Consider the following 13273-nt stretch of genomic DNA (forward strand, 5'->3'; position numbering starts at 1 on the left):
GCTGTTAAGATTTAGATTGATGCGTAAAATTATACCTTGTGAGATGAGTTTCTGCCTTTGAGAAAATTACTTTTCTCTGGCTGCTCTGGAATAGTAATTTTAATGTCCAGTTTGCTCTCTTCGAAGAGAAAATCATACTGAATTGGGTGAACATATACTGATATGGTTTTTATTTTTGTGTGTTTAAAATAGTATCTTTACTTAGGCTATGTTTCCTGCCTCTTTTATAGAAAAGATTGTGACAAAGAAAAAAGAGTGAAGTTGATGAGTGATTTGCAGAAGTTGATTCAAGGGAAAATTAAAACTGTAAGTAGGGCATACTCAGTTGCAATTTTAACAATTGAAATTGACTCACAGTAAAGGGTAGTTGACCATTGTGGCAGGTGAAATTGTTTCTGTTTTTAATGTATTTGGCCTCAAATTTAAAATACCTTTTATAATACTGATTAAAAAATTTAATAGTGAGGGACCTTACTGCCGGGAAATTATAAAAAGGCTATCAAGTATTTGGCTGTTCATTTTAAAATAATTTACTGAAAATAAATCAATGTTCTCTTAAAGTTATCTCGAGAAATTTATTAGTTCAACAGTGTTCATTAGAATGTCTTGCTGTGAACTCTATACTTTTGTATGTTCTAAATTGCTGGCTATTTTGTATGTGTGATGCAAACACATGATTACTTTCTTCCTGCGTTTACAAGCATCATGCAAAGATCTTTAAAATATAATAGATTTGGGACTTCTGAATTGATTTTCGTTGTTGCTGTTTAATACTGTTTTATAGTAAACGTCTATTGATTCTTGTGTATTTGGATAAATACTTAGTGATATTCACTTGTAAGCCAACAGACTCGGTATCTTTGGAGACCCTTGAGGGGCAGCCTTTGCTGAACCACGTACGTGGGTCTAACTAGATGCTGTATTGCAGTTTGAAGGACTGTCTTAAAATAGTGAGTTCCCAGCTGCTGCTTTCTTAAAGCCAGCAAGGTCTTTTTAGGTTGGAACTCCTCCTCATCTCTAGCAGTAGCCTGTTGTACTCAATTTATAAATACTTTGCACTCAAGATCCTTTCCCAGTTACCCTTAGGTTATTACTGCATGCCCATGGACTTGGGGGTTAGTCTGGTATTCAAATACCCACTCTGCTATATAAAATATGTGTGCCTTTAGACAATAACAGCCTATTTATTGATTATTTACTGTGTGCTAGGAATTATGCTAACCAGTGCATACTTTGTATCCTTTAACTTAGTCATCATCCCTATTAAACGTTTGATACATCTGGGCTCAGAGAAGTTAAGTTTCATCCCCAGGGTCACAAGGATAGCAAATTCCTTAACTTCTCATAAACTTACTTTAATCTATAAAGTGCTAATAACAACAACCCACTTTTAAGGTTGCTTTGAGTTTAAATGAGAAAAATATACTTAAGCACATATATTGGTTACATAGTACGTAATCAACATATGCACAAAACAGCCTTATTTCTTTTTAAAAATTATTTTTAAAGTTTTATCAAAAATGTCTATGCAAATCTCCCTTAAGGAAATTCTTCGGAAATCCATGACTTTGATGAAGGTATACCTTCACCTTCTGACTTGTTAGAATTTAAAAATTTAAAGACAGACTCAGCAACGATTAATAAGCACTATTAAAGTAGACTGTAGCATATAAAAAATAATAGTGCATGGCTGATTATCTGCGGTTATTGCTTTAGAAAATTGATCAGCAAGTCCTTCAGTGAGGATCTAATCCATCCAGTAGTTGTGAGGGGGCTTGGGTTGGAGAGTCAGATTTGAAATTCTAGGAATATAAGTGGATGTATGTTCAGGGATTATAATGAAAATGTGAGAAATGGAGTGATTAGCTCATAATGTAATTGCCAATGTGTATCTAGATTATTATAATAATTAGGTATAATTATTTATGTAGCAATACTTTGGTTGCCAAAGCCAAACATTCTTAGATCATTTATATTTTTTTAAAAATCATAGAATAATAGAATTTTTGCATTGAAAAATTCCTCTTTTAGGGAAAGTAACTATCAGAGAAATGAAAAATGTAGTGTGTATAATCATTAGACAGGTTTGGTTTGAATTATAATGATAGAATCTTGCAGAATACTTAAATGCATTCCTGTGTCAATGCTGTACGGTAGCCAGCAAAACCAAAGAATGCCATTCTGAACAATTAAACAAGAATTTCTACTCCCAAGTAACCTAGGTTTGATTAGCCATGAAGACCCTACTTTTTTTTCCTCACAAGGAATTGTAAAAGAGGCAGCAATACAACATAAATAATATGATAGAAGCATATATTTTCAGGGAGAATTCGTCTAAAGGCCCCAAATGTTTTCCTACAGATTGCATTTGCACATGATTCAACTCGTGTGATCCAGTGTTACATTCAGTATGGCAACGAAGAGCAGAGGAAACAGGCTTTTGAAGAACTGCGAGGTATTTCTTATATATATTTCGTAATTGTTTGTAAGAAGTCGCTTGTTTTCTCTTGAAATACCCAACACTGTCCTGGAAAAGAACTCTGTTGAGGGATAGCAGTGTGTCCTCTGCAGGACCTTTTCTGTTTATTTGGTTTTTTTGCCTGGGACAAATAGGGAGTTATTCGTTTGTGTTCCCAAGATTGTGCAGTTAGTTCTTCCCTTGTTTCTGGAGGACTGAAGTGAGGTTATCATTAATGTAATGTATTTTGTTTTTCAGGTGATTTGGTTGAATTAAGTAAAGCTAAATATTCCAGAAATATTGTTAAGAAGTTTCTCATGTATGGGTGAGTTGTTCTATTTATACAACATTTTTTATTAGTTTTTTAAAGGTGTGGATACCTGTTGTGTGCAAATACATGTTGCTCAAAAGCCTGTTACCATAATAGGAGGCTTAAGCAGATGCTTGTGATGTTTGCAAGGAGTGTGGTCTTAAACAATTAATGTTATTAAAATTAATGTAAACTGATGGTGTTGTCTTCATTGTTCTTACGGGTACATCTTGAAGCCCTGGAAGAGTAGAAATGGTTATCATGAGCGTTAAGTTAGTCACCAGTTCTTTAGAAGATGGAGCGATGGGAGGGGCAGGTGAGTGGGCTCAGAAGCAGGGTTAGTGGGTTAGGAGATGTCGAGCTGGGAGGAGTCCCTAAACTATAGGTGGAATTGATACTTGTCTTGCTGTCTCAAGTATAATGATGGGCCAAAATATGCTAACCCACACCAAAAAAGGGCAGCTGACAAATTTTCAAACACTGTATTCCTGACTAGAAGTACTGGCTGCTTGATGATTGTAGGATAGAATAGAAATATTTGTGAGTAAGTCCTGTTTTAAAAGAGAATCCTGGAATATGTTTTATTCATATTGTCCTGCATGTTTGACTTTTACCTTCTCCTTTTCTCCTTCTACCCCACTTTTTTTAAGCTGAACAATGTACTAATGGGAACTGACATTTATTGAGCACTTACTATGTGCTGGTTACAGTTCTCAGTGCATCTTAACTCATTTATCCTCACATCAACCTTATTCTTTCTATTCTGTGACTAAAGAAGCTGAGGCACGGAGCGGTGAAATACCTTGCCCAGGGTCTTTCAGCTGGTAAGACCCTAGGTCTTTTCAAACCTAGGCAGGCTGGCCCCCGAGTCACTTAGAAATGCAAGGTAGAGGGAATTCCCTGGCGGTCCAGTGGTTAGGACTCCACAGTTTCATTGCTGAGGGCCCAGGCTCCATCCCTGGCTGGGGAACTAAGATCCTGCAAGCCGTGCAGCGCGGCCAAAAACAGAAAAAGAAAAGAAAGGAATACAAGGTAGAAATACAAGGCAATTTGATTTTCCTTCTCGTAGCGTTTCTCTGTGTTAGCCACCTCCACACACAATGATGAGCTGGTCTCAGAAGAAGTGTGTTATGTTTTGTTGCCACCCAGCTTTCTCCTTCTATCACTTCTCTTTTCCCACGGTCACGCTGGGTTCAGGAGCAAAGCACAGATTGCAGAGATAATGAGAAGCTTTAAAGGTCACGTGAGGAAGATGCTGCGGCATGCGGAGGCATCCGCCATCGTGGAGTACGCCTACAACGACAAAGCCATCTTGGAACAGAGGACCATGCTGACAGAAGAGCTCTATGGGAACACATTTCAGCTCTACAAGGTGACATTTCAAGACATTTTCCCTAGAGATTTTACTTTCCCTGTGTGCTGTTCCTTACCTTCCAATGCCCTGTTTTCAGAATGTATTTTTACTTTGGTGGTTCCTTTAAGAGACTACCTCATAGCCTTTATCCTCTTGGATTATTTTGTCTCGGGTGTAATAAGCAAGTGATCATACTTACATTTCTTTCTCCCAGAGCACAATCTTTAAATCCCCTATAAATTAAAACTACTTTTGTTACTCCTTCCCAAGTACTGTGTGTAATGCTTTGGTACTTCTGTTTCTACAATCAGATAGACCAAGGAAGAAGATGCTTAATAGTGAAGCTCTGTAAACACCCCCTAGCCAGCTCTGGTTGAAGGGCATCGAGCTCCCTGTTGCTGCCTTCTCCCATGTTTCCTCATGTTTGTGGATTACCCTTCCCCGGGTCATATGCAGAGAGGAAGCAGAGTAGAGAGACCCAACCTTGGATTTAGTACAAGGCTAGTAGTGGGACTAGGACAGTTAAAGGATCCATTTCAGACTTCAGGACACAAATACACATATTTACCTCAAGGGAGATGGATGGATTCCTGGGTTCCTTCTGCTAGTCAGTTTCAGCTCCTGGGTTGTACTTTGTGCTCTGTTTCCTTTGTCACAGTCGCTATAGGAATACCCAGCTAATTACAAAACATGGTGGCAAGAATTTGTTAACTGACTACTTGACCTTATGATTAGGCACATGCTAGGTGCTTGGCAAGTATGAACTGGCTGGTTGGTTATTTAGCTTGGCTCTGGAAGTACGATGGTGGGTGTATAGAATGAGAATTAGATAATCAAGAATTACCCTGTGAGTGTCTCTACAGCGGGGCTTTTGTTATGTAAATATGGCAAATCTAAAAATGTAAGTTTATGTAAAATGACAATAATTGATTTTCTTTGTTCTGAAGTTGAAGAAACTTGATTAAATTTAGAGGGGTTTGATTTTTCTTCTGTTGCAGTCAGCAGATCACCCAACTCTGGACAAAGTATTAGAGGTACAGCCAGAAAAACTAGAGCTTATCATGGATGAAATGAAACAGATTCTAACTCCAATGGCCCAAAAGTAAGGAAGCTGTTTCTTTTTTTTTCTTAACAAATGGCATTTGAAGGAGGAAAGTTTTACATAGCCTTTACAGAGAAAAGGTGGATAGTTTCCCAATTATAGTCTGTTATTTAAATTGGATTGTGAGACTTAAAAGCCCATGCATTTGGCCTTCTTGGAATTTGTACCACAGTGGAGTGGTTAGGGCATTACGTCTGGGACCAGACTTCCTGGGTGTGAATCCTGGTCCCTCTCTCAGTTACTAACTCTGTGACCTTGGGCAACTTAACTTCTCTGTGCCTCAGTTTCCATATCTGTAAAATTACGATAATAATAGTGTATATTTCATAGAGTTTTATGAAGATTAAATGGGCTAATATTTCCAAAGTGCTCAGAACAGTGCTTTGCCATTAAAAACAACATGTTTTTGCTGTCTACATGGATACTCGATGTGGACTTAAAGTCTTTGGTGCCTGATCATTAGCCTCCACTGTACACCTGAATTCACCAAGTGTCACACTAGGAGGCTTGGATCAATTCGGTGTTTTGCGATTGCTGATACTGTTTTGATCTATTTAGGATTTAACTGCTAAAAGGATTTTGTGAAACTGACACATTATAAAGGAGGCTTGACAGAAAGAAAATAGCCATTAAAAAATAGTCTACATGTGGATTTCTAATCACATGTCCATTGTTGTGTAAAAGAATATAGATATCCTTATTTAAGAAAGTCGAGTGTATTTTGAATGATAATTTCATATTTGCTGATTAGATACTAGAAACTTGTACTCTGGTCTTGGTTGTAGATGGCAAGCAAGACCTATATATATTTTAATAGGTCTAAAAGTTTTTTTTTTTTTTAGTCTTAGGATTGCTAAAGATATGATTTATTTTATGACAAATGACATTTGCTAAAACCATTTCACTTGTTTTGATTATTTTAGGGCGACCGAGGTTACCTATCTCTGTATTATTGTGGTGCCATTTCTGACTTTCTTTTTCTCCTTTTTTTCTGTTTTCAGAGAAGCTGTGATTAAGCACTCACTGGTACATAAAGTATTCTTGGACTTTTTTACCTATGCACCCCCAAAGCTGAGATCAGTAAGTTCTTGGTTTTAGGTTTTAAACTGAAACGTAGAACTGTGTAAAAAATGTGGAATACTGCTTTGATGTATATTGGCTTTTGAAAATTTTAAAGAATTGTTTCCTTATTTAGAAAAGATAATGCGCTAAACTCCCTTTGAAGAAGTCTACTAATTCCATTTAGATTTTTGCCAGAAAGACAGTAGAATTGACCATAATTTTATCAATTTCATTGAATTTTTATATTTTAATTATAATCCAGAGAGCATCCTCTAGCTTAACCTAATCAGAAAATTAACTAACATGGAGGAATATTCAGCATTCAGGGAGTTCAAAATTCACCTGTATTGATACAAAAAAAAATTATATCAGTGTTAAAAGGTTACAGGAGGACACTTAGGTAAAACTAAGTGAACCGTTGAAAAACTGGACCTTACATGAGAGTGAAGGTAAATTGCAGTGCCCTTCAAGTCAGTGATGGGAATATAGATGAGAATTCATTTAGTCCCCTGAATTTTACTTGCCTCATCATACTGTGAACCCATCATCCATTTGTTCTCATTCTAATAATAAGCGATGACCAAGTAACGAGACTCACGTCTTTTTAACAAATATGCCAGATTAAACATTCATAGGAATTGTGACCCTCTCAAAATTGACATGCAAAATAGTTTTCCAAGAGTAGCCACCTGCCTAAGCATGTGGTTCAGTGACCACAGCAGCTGCTGATTCTCTTTAGGGGATTTCTCTCTTGTTCTGGCACAGCACAGTATCTCACAGTTCTGGATTTACTGAGGCAGGACTTTATTTTCAGAACTGAGAAAATAATCATTTGAATATATTCTGTAGCAGAAAGTCTTTATCTTTTTAATGTTGAATGTGTTTTAGTAATAGCAAAAAATCATTGGGAACTTAGTGTGAATATAAAATAATCAGACAGGTTTTTTTGGCCCCGGGGGCATTTTCAATAGAGAGACTTTTTAAAAAAAAAAAACTTCTGGAGGTAAAAGAAGCATAATTGGAATATATGTTTAACTCCCCAACTGGATAGCTTTGCAGAGATTCATAAGTTCAGGTATGTAAGCTGAAAGCTATGTTCTTGAGATTTATCCTGGAAAAGGATTGTGAGATAGTTAAGGGTGAAATTGCTGTTCCTTATTGATAAAAATAGGCCACTTTTCTCCTTCCTGGCAGGAGACTTTGTATTTATTTAATATAAATTTTGAAATTGGGAATGGACTAAACTGGCCCCGCAGCTGTCAGCTGGCAGAACTCACTTATGTCCTATATGCTAGACTTCCAAATATAATTATGAAATTATATACATTGAAAATAAGGAATAAAGATTAAAAATAAGCTAAAATTACCTTGTAATAAATTAATGATTGGGTTTTTACTTAAAGGTCATTGAGTAAAGGCCTAGTGAAGGCCTAGTCTAAATGTTAATGTAGGGATAAATATTTCTTAGAGAAATGTTATTTAAGTGTCTTTATGGTGAATTATTAATATGATTTCCAGAGGTAATCCAGTGATAAATTAAAAAAGAAAAACTTTTTCAGACAAAATTAGTGTTTTGGCTTTCTGCTTGTTATATACATGACTCTTTTGGGGAAGAACATTTTATTTATTTTATCTGGCTTTTTTATTAAAAACTCCCTTCTTCCCACAGCCAACTCTTAGATTTTTTTTTTTTCTTCAGAAGTCCTTTAGAATATACTATACATATACAGTTGACCCTACAACAACACGGGGGGTTGGATGCCGACACTCCCGTCCCCCTCAGTGGAAAATCCGCCTATAATCAGCCCTCCCCATCAGCAGTTCTGATTGCGGATTTACCCACCTTCAGATGGTGTAATGCTATAGTACATATTTACTGAAAAAAATCCACGTGTAAGTGGACCCGCCTGGTTCAAAGCGCACTCGGGGTCAACCGTAAACATACTTTTTTGAACAGACGTTGGTAAAACTCAGGGATTTTAATAGAAATTGCCTGCCAGCAGTACTTACTGCTCTTGATGGAAAAGAATGTTTCCAGGAAGCGGTTGTATGGATGTATGCCTGTCCACAAAATTAAACATTAAATTGTCTGCTACCTATACTTTCTGCCTTTCATTCTCTGTGCATAACTGCTCCTTAGTAGACAGATTGTGAGAAAGTAAAAAGAAATAGTAAACCAAAGCCCTGAACTGCATTTATTCCCCAGGAAGTGATTGAAGCCATCCGAGAAGCAGTGGTATACCTGGCGCACACACACGATGGCGCCAGAGTGGCCATGCACTGCCTGTGGCACGGCACGCCCAAGGTAAGCGTCAGTCAGGGCTTGACTTGCCTTTCCTTAGACTTTTTCGGTCTCCTTGGGGTTTTGCCCTCTTGCGCACAGCAATATTATCTTTGCAAAGTTGTGCCTCAAGGCCTCACAGAAGCTGGCTCCCCTTTGAGCCTTTTGTTTCTTCTCCACTGGAGTCTTCTTAAAGTTTGAAAACCTTGGGTTATCTTGTATGGGGAGGGGTGTGTCAAGCAAGTAAACACACTATTTATGTTAGGCTTAAGTTTATAAAAGTTTTGGTACCTGTCAGCCTCTTCGATTCCTCATTTAATGATCTTGTTGTGGGAGAGGGAGAGGAAAGAGAAGAAAATGAGCAGCTGTGCATTTGCTCCCGTGGTTCTTAAGTACTTTGAGGGAAAAGGTAATAATCCATATTAATTATAGAAGCTTAACAGAAATGATCCATATTTCCTTGATTGGCATAATTCTGCCTTTAAAAGACAGTTGTATTTTGTCCAATTTTTTTCTTTCGTCCACTTTTTAATACAAATTTAATTTCTCCTCAACAAGTAATGTATTGAATACCATCTGTATGCTAGACTTTTATGCATTTGAAGACAGTTCAGACATTGGAAGAGGGATCTCAGTTCTTACTATAAAAGGAGGTAGTTTCACTAGGTTTGCCTTGCAACTAATAATTTTATGGTTCCATATTTATGTCTCAATGGATTGTCACATAGAAGTCTAAGATTATAATAGCTCTGAGAGGACTTCTTACAGTGTATTGCATTTTTTGGTTCTGGTTGAATAACTATTTTCACTAATGAAAAGTATGCCACTCCAATGAAAGTTTAATATATAAAATTTTTAACTATGAAATACCTTAATCTATAGCTAATCTGTAACTAAACCTGTAGCTATAAGTTCATTGAGACAATTTTTCTTTTTTAAGGACAGGAAAGTGATTGTGAAAACAATGAAGACTTATGTTGAAAAGGTGGCTAATGTAAGTATAAAAACTACATATTTCTTTTAACTATTTTTAACAATAAAATGTATTTATATCTATTATAGGAAATTTGAAAAGTTCAGAAAATTACCAAGAAAATTACTTATTGTTTCATTTTGTTATAATCTATTTTTATGCATATGCATGTCTTTTTATATATTATTAAATTTACACAAAATGAATTTCTCATTTTTTCATTTAACATTGTACTGTGGCAATTTTCCATTTTTATTAGTTTTGAAGAGCTGATATTTAGTCTCTAGGTAAATTGCACTTAAGAAACTTGTTACCAATTTTCATTACCACCAAAACACAACAGAAAGTGAAACTTGTCTCTTAGATTAAATTTGTAGTGTGGTCAAAGAAAATTTTAGTTAAGTTTTATAATTCTTTGGAATCTTGTGGAGATGCTATAACAGCTTTTTGAATGAAATTGGAGGATATAAAAAGTTTTTTCTGAAGGATTAGTTGCCTCAAAAAATAGTATTTCTGTGTATTTAAATACTAAATAGTTTTCCATAATAATTCTAAAATATATGTAGTAGTAAGCATTAGTTTTCAATTTTTGAACTATTTTATATATTATGTTTTATAGCTTCTAATTCACAGGTGAACTAAAATTAGTGATATCAACAACTTTTCCCTCTGAAAAATCCAATAAGAACTACTGGCATCTAGTGAATACTTGATATAGTAAATGCTAATTCAAATTCAGATAAACTGGTGCTCTGTGATTGTATACATATCTGTTGTCTTCTGTAGGATTCAAGACTAGGAAGAGAGTTAGTATAAAACCACGTAGAAGGCAGCTAACTTGGCTGTAACAAAATGAAATAAGAGGCTCTCTAGTGAGGAGTTTTCAGAGTATGAGAAAATTTTATGATTCGTATTTCATCATTAAGTAAATCTTTTTGTATAACATGTTAGTTTGAATATTTTAAATCAGAAATGAGTAAAAATAGAATGTTAATAGAAAGTTCTATTAGGTGGAAGGGAGGGATAAACTAGGATTTGGGATTAACATATACACACTACTATATAGAGTGGATAATCAGCAAGGACCTACTGTATAGCACAGGGAACTCTACTTAATATTCTGTAATAATCTAGATGGGAAGAGATTCTGAAAAAAAGATGGATATATGTATATGTATGACTGAATCACTTTGCTATACACCTGAAACTAATACAACATTGTAAATCAACTATAGTTCAATATAAAATAAAAATATAAAAATAAAATGACATCGGAAAAAAAAGTTCTGAAAGGTATTAATACTAAAAGACACTCTTCTGTAATAAAATTAGATTGTTTTAATTTTACAATTTGGTTACATCAACAGTAAATTTTTTTGGAGAACCTCATCCCCACAAGGTATTGTGAAGTTTAGCAAATTAACAATTCAGTGTCTTTTTTTATCTCAAGGAGTTGCTTCTAAAGGGGTGAGATAAACTAATACAACCCATGGATTTGGTCTGTGGGTTATTTGGAAGTATTTAATTTCCAAATATTAGGGATTTCTTGATATACTCTGTATTATTTCAGTCTTTTGAAATTTATAATGACTTATTTTATGGACCAATATATGGTCTATGTTAATGTCTTGAAAAGAATATGTGGGTGTAGTCCTCTATAAACGTCAGTTAGATCAAAATGGTTTGTAGTGTTTTCAGATCATGGATGTTTTTACTGATTTTATCTATCATTGTCCAGTTCTATCAGTTGCTGGGGAAGTGTGTTCAAACTTCCAAGTATAATTGTAGAATTGTCTATTTCTCAGTTAAATTCTGTTCCACCTTCTGTATTCATCCAGAGATATTTTACGGTTGGGTGTGTTTCCATGTGTGGGACTTAAAAAAACAGAAACCCGTGGTTGTGTACTATATGCACAACATTCTCTACTTTGTTTCCTTCATTTAATTCATCTCAGGGGTCATTTTATGTCAATATATATTCATCTATCTACCTCTCTCTCGTTAATGACTTTATGATATTTTATTATATGACTTCCATAGTTCATTTAACAAGTCTCTACTATCGGACACGTTAGTTTCTAGTTTTTTATTTCAAATAATTCTCCAGGGCATATCCTTTGTTCGTATGTGGAAGCATGTCTGTAAGATACCTCCCTAGAACTACAATTGCTGGATCAGAAAGTACATGCATTTTAAATTTGTAGTGTTGTTGTCAGTTGCCCTTAAAGAGGTTGAACCACTTTACATTCTCATCAGCAACATGAAAGTGTGCCTGCTCTTCCCCAAACCTTTGCCAAATTAGTATATTATCAAGGGCTTTCACTTTTATGTATAGGACAGGTGGGATATAGTATTTCATTGTTTTAATTATAGTCCTTAATTAATGAGCATTATTTCATATGCTTAAAGCCATTTGTACTTCTCTTTGTGAACTGATTCTTCATGTTTTTAGCCCATTTTTAGTTGATTGTTGGTCTTATATATAGTAAAGATGTTAGACCTTTGTTGTTTTTCTCCAGTTTGTTTCTAGTTGAGATGTTATGCCTGCCATATTCATCGGATCTGGCTCTGAATGAGTGTTGGCTGGTAGCAAAAGTCAAATCCCTCTTAAAGTAAAAAAAGATTTATATCATCATCTGGGATACTTAAAAGGAATATGCCACAAGCTTTGAAAACTTTTTTTTTTTTAACATAAAGTAGAAGTTCCTTAAATCTTGGAACAATATCAGCATCATGGAAAAATTTCTGTTATTTCAATAGTAATGATTGTGAAAGTCCTAATGTATATTTGTATGATCTCATGCTGCTCTACTTTTTGAAAGCAATTGTTTTTATCTTATTCTCATATTCAGTATATAAATATATTCTTCTAGTTCTTTATTTTTTAGTGTTTCTATTTTAATTATATAGGATTATTTTAAAGAAATTGTACAATATACCAAAGAAAATGAAAAATTATTTGTAATCCTTCAACCCAGTGGTGACAGTGTTTTTCCTTCCAGGATTTTCTGTGTATGTGTATTATGTATATTTTGTATATATAATTATATCTGAGTTTATATATTTTCTTTTTTATGATTGCAGTACTCTTAGTTTTTTTTTTCCCCACTTGTCACTGTAATTTGCTTTGAGTTTAATTTTCAAGTAGCTATTCATTAACAGGATACCTATTTTTGAGAGGTTATATTCTGATTAGTTTTAAAAAATGCGTCTCAGCTATTTAATATTGAAGAATGTGCTTACCTGTTTGTCTTTTTCTTACTCAACCTAGAATATAATTAACTAGGTCCTGATACAAGAGCACATTTCTTTGAATGACTTCTATCCATCTCATTTATATTATGCTGGATACGTAGTCAGGGTGATAACCTTTTAACGTAACTCCTTAGGTGGAAGAAAAGGGAGAATCTGTGTGTTTTTTTAACCTTTACTGGCTTTCAATTCCTACAGGGCCAGTACTCCCACTTGGTTTTATTGGCGGCGTTTGACTGTATTGATGATACTAAGCTTGTGAAGCAGATAATCATATCAGTAAGTAATTCACATAGTCTTGACTTTAAGTTAAATTGATACATCATTTGTGAGTGTGTAAGTTTGATTTCACACGTAGATGTGTAAAGACTTTGAAATGTGTAAATACTTTCTGCCAGTATTTCTTATTTTTTAGTTGCCTTAAGCCTGTTTTGAGGGGGTTGCTTTATTCCCGTACAAACCATAATCCTGTTACTTGATT

General features: G+C 34.9%; 1 protein-coding gene across 2 annotated transcripts in view; it reads left to right on the forward strand.

The window, feature by feature from the left end:
* The window catches only part of PUM3 (pumilio RNA binding family member 3), a 39415-nt gene that overhangs the window by 9661 nt on the left and 16481 nt on the right, over nt 1–13273 (forward strand). The window contains exons 5-13 of one of the 2 annotated variants that reach the window (XM_079706086.1): nt 231–306; nt 2362–2455; nt 2717–2783; nt 3966–4140; nt 5121–5224; nt 6226–6304; nt 8493–8591; nt 9508–9561; nt 12991–13071. In XM_079706086.1, coding sequence (XP_079562212.1) covers nt 231–306; nt 2362–2455; nt 2717–2783; nt 3966–4140; nt 5121–5224; nt 6226–6304; nt 8493–8591; nt 9508–9561; nt 12991–13071 — 829 coding nt within the window. The remainder of the gene's footprint in view (nt 1–230; nt 307–2361; nt 2456–2716; nt 2784–3965; nt 4141–5120; nt 5225–6225; nt 6305–8492; nt 8592–9507; nt 9562–12990; nt 13072–13273) is intronic. The other variant, XM_079706087.1, reaches the window with a different exon arrangement.

This window comes from Hyperoodon ampullatus (assembly GCF_949752795.1).
Source record: "Hyperoodon ampullatus genome assembly, chromosome: 6".
In the NCBI taxonomy this organism is placed as follows: domain Eukaryota; kingdom Metazoa; phylum Chordata; class Mammalia; order Artiodactyla; family Ziphiidae; genus Hyperoodon; species Hyperoodon ampullatus.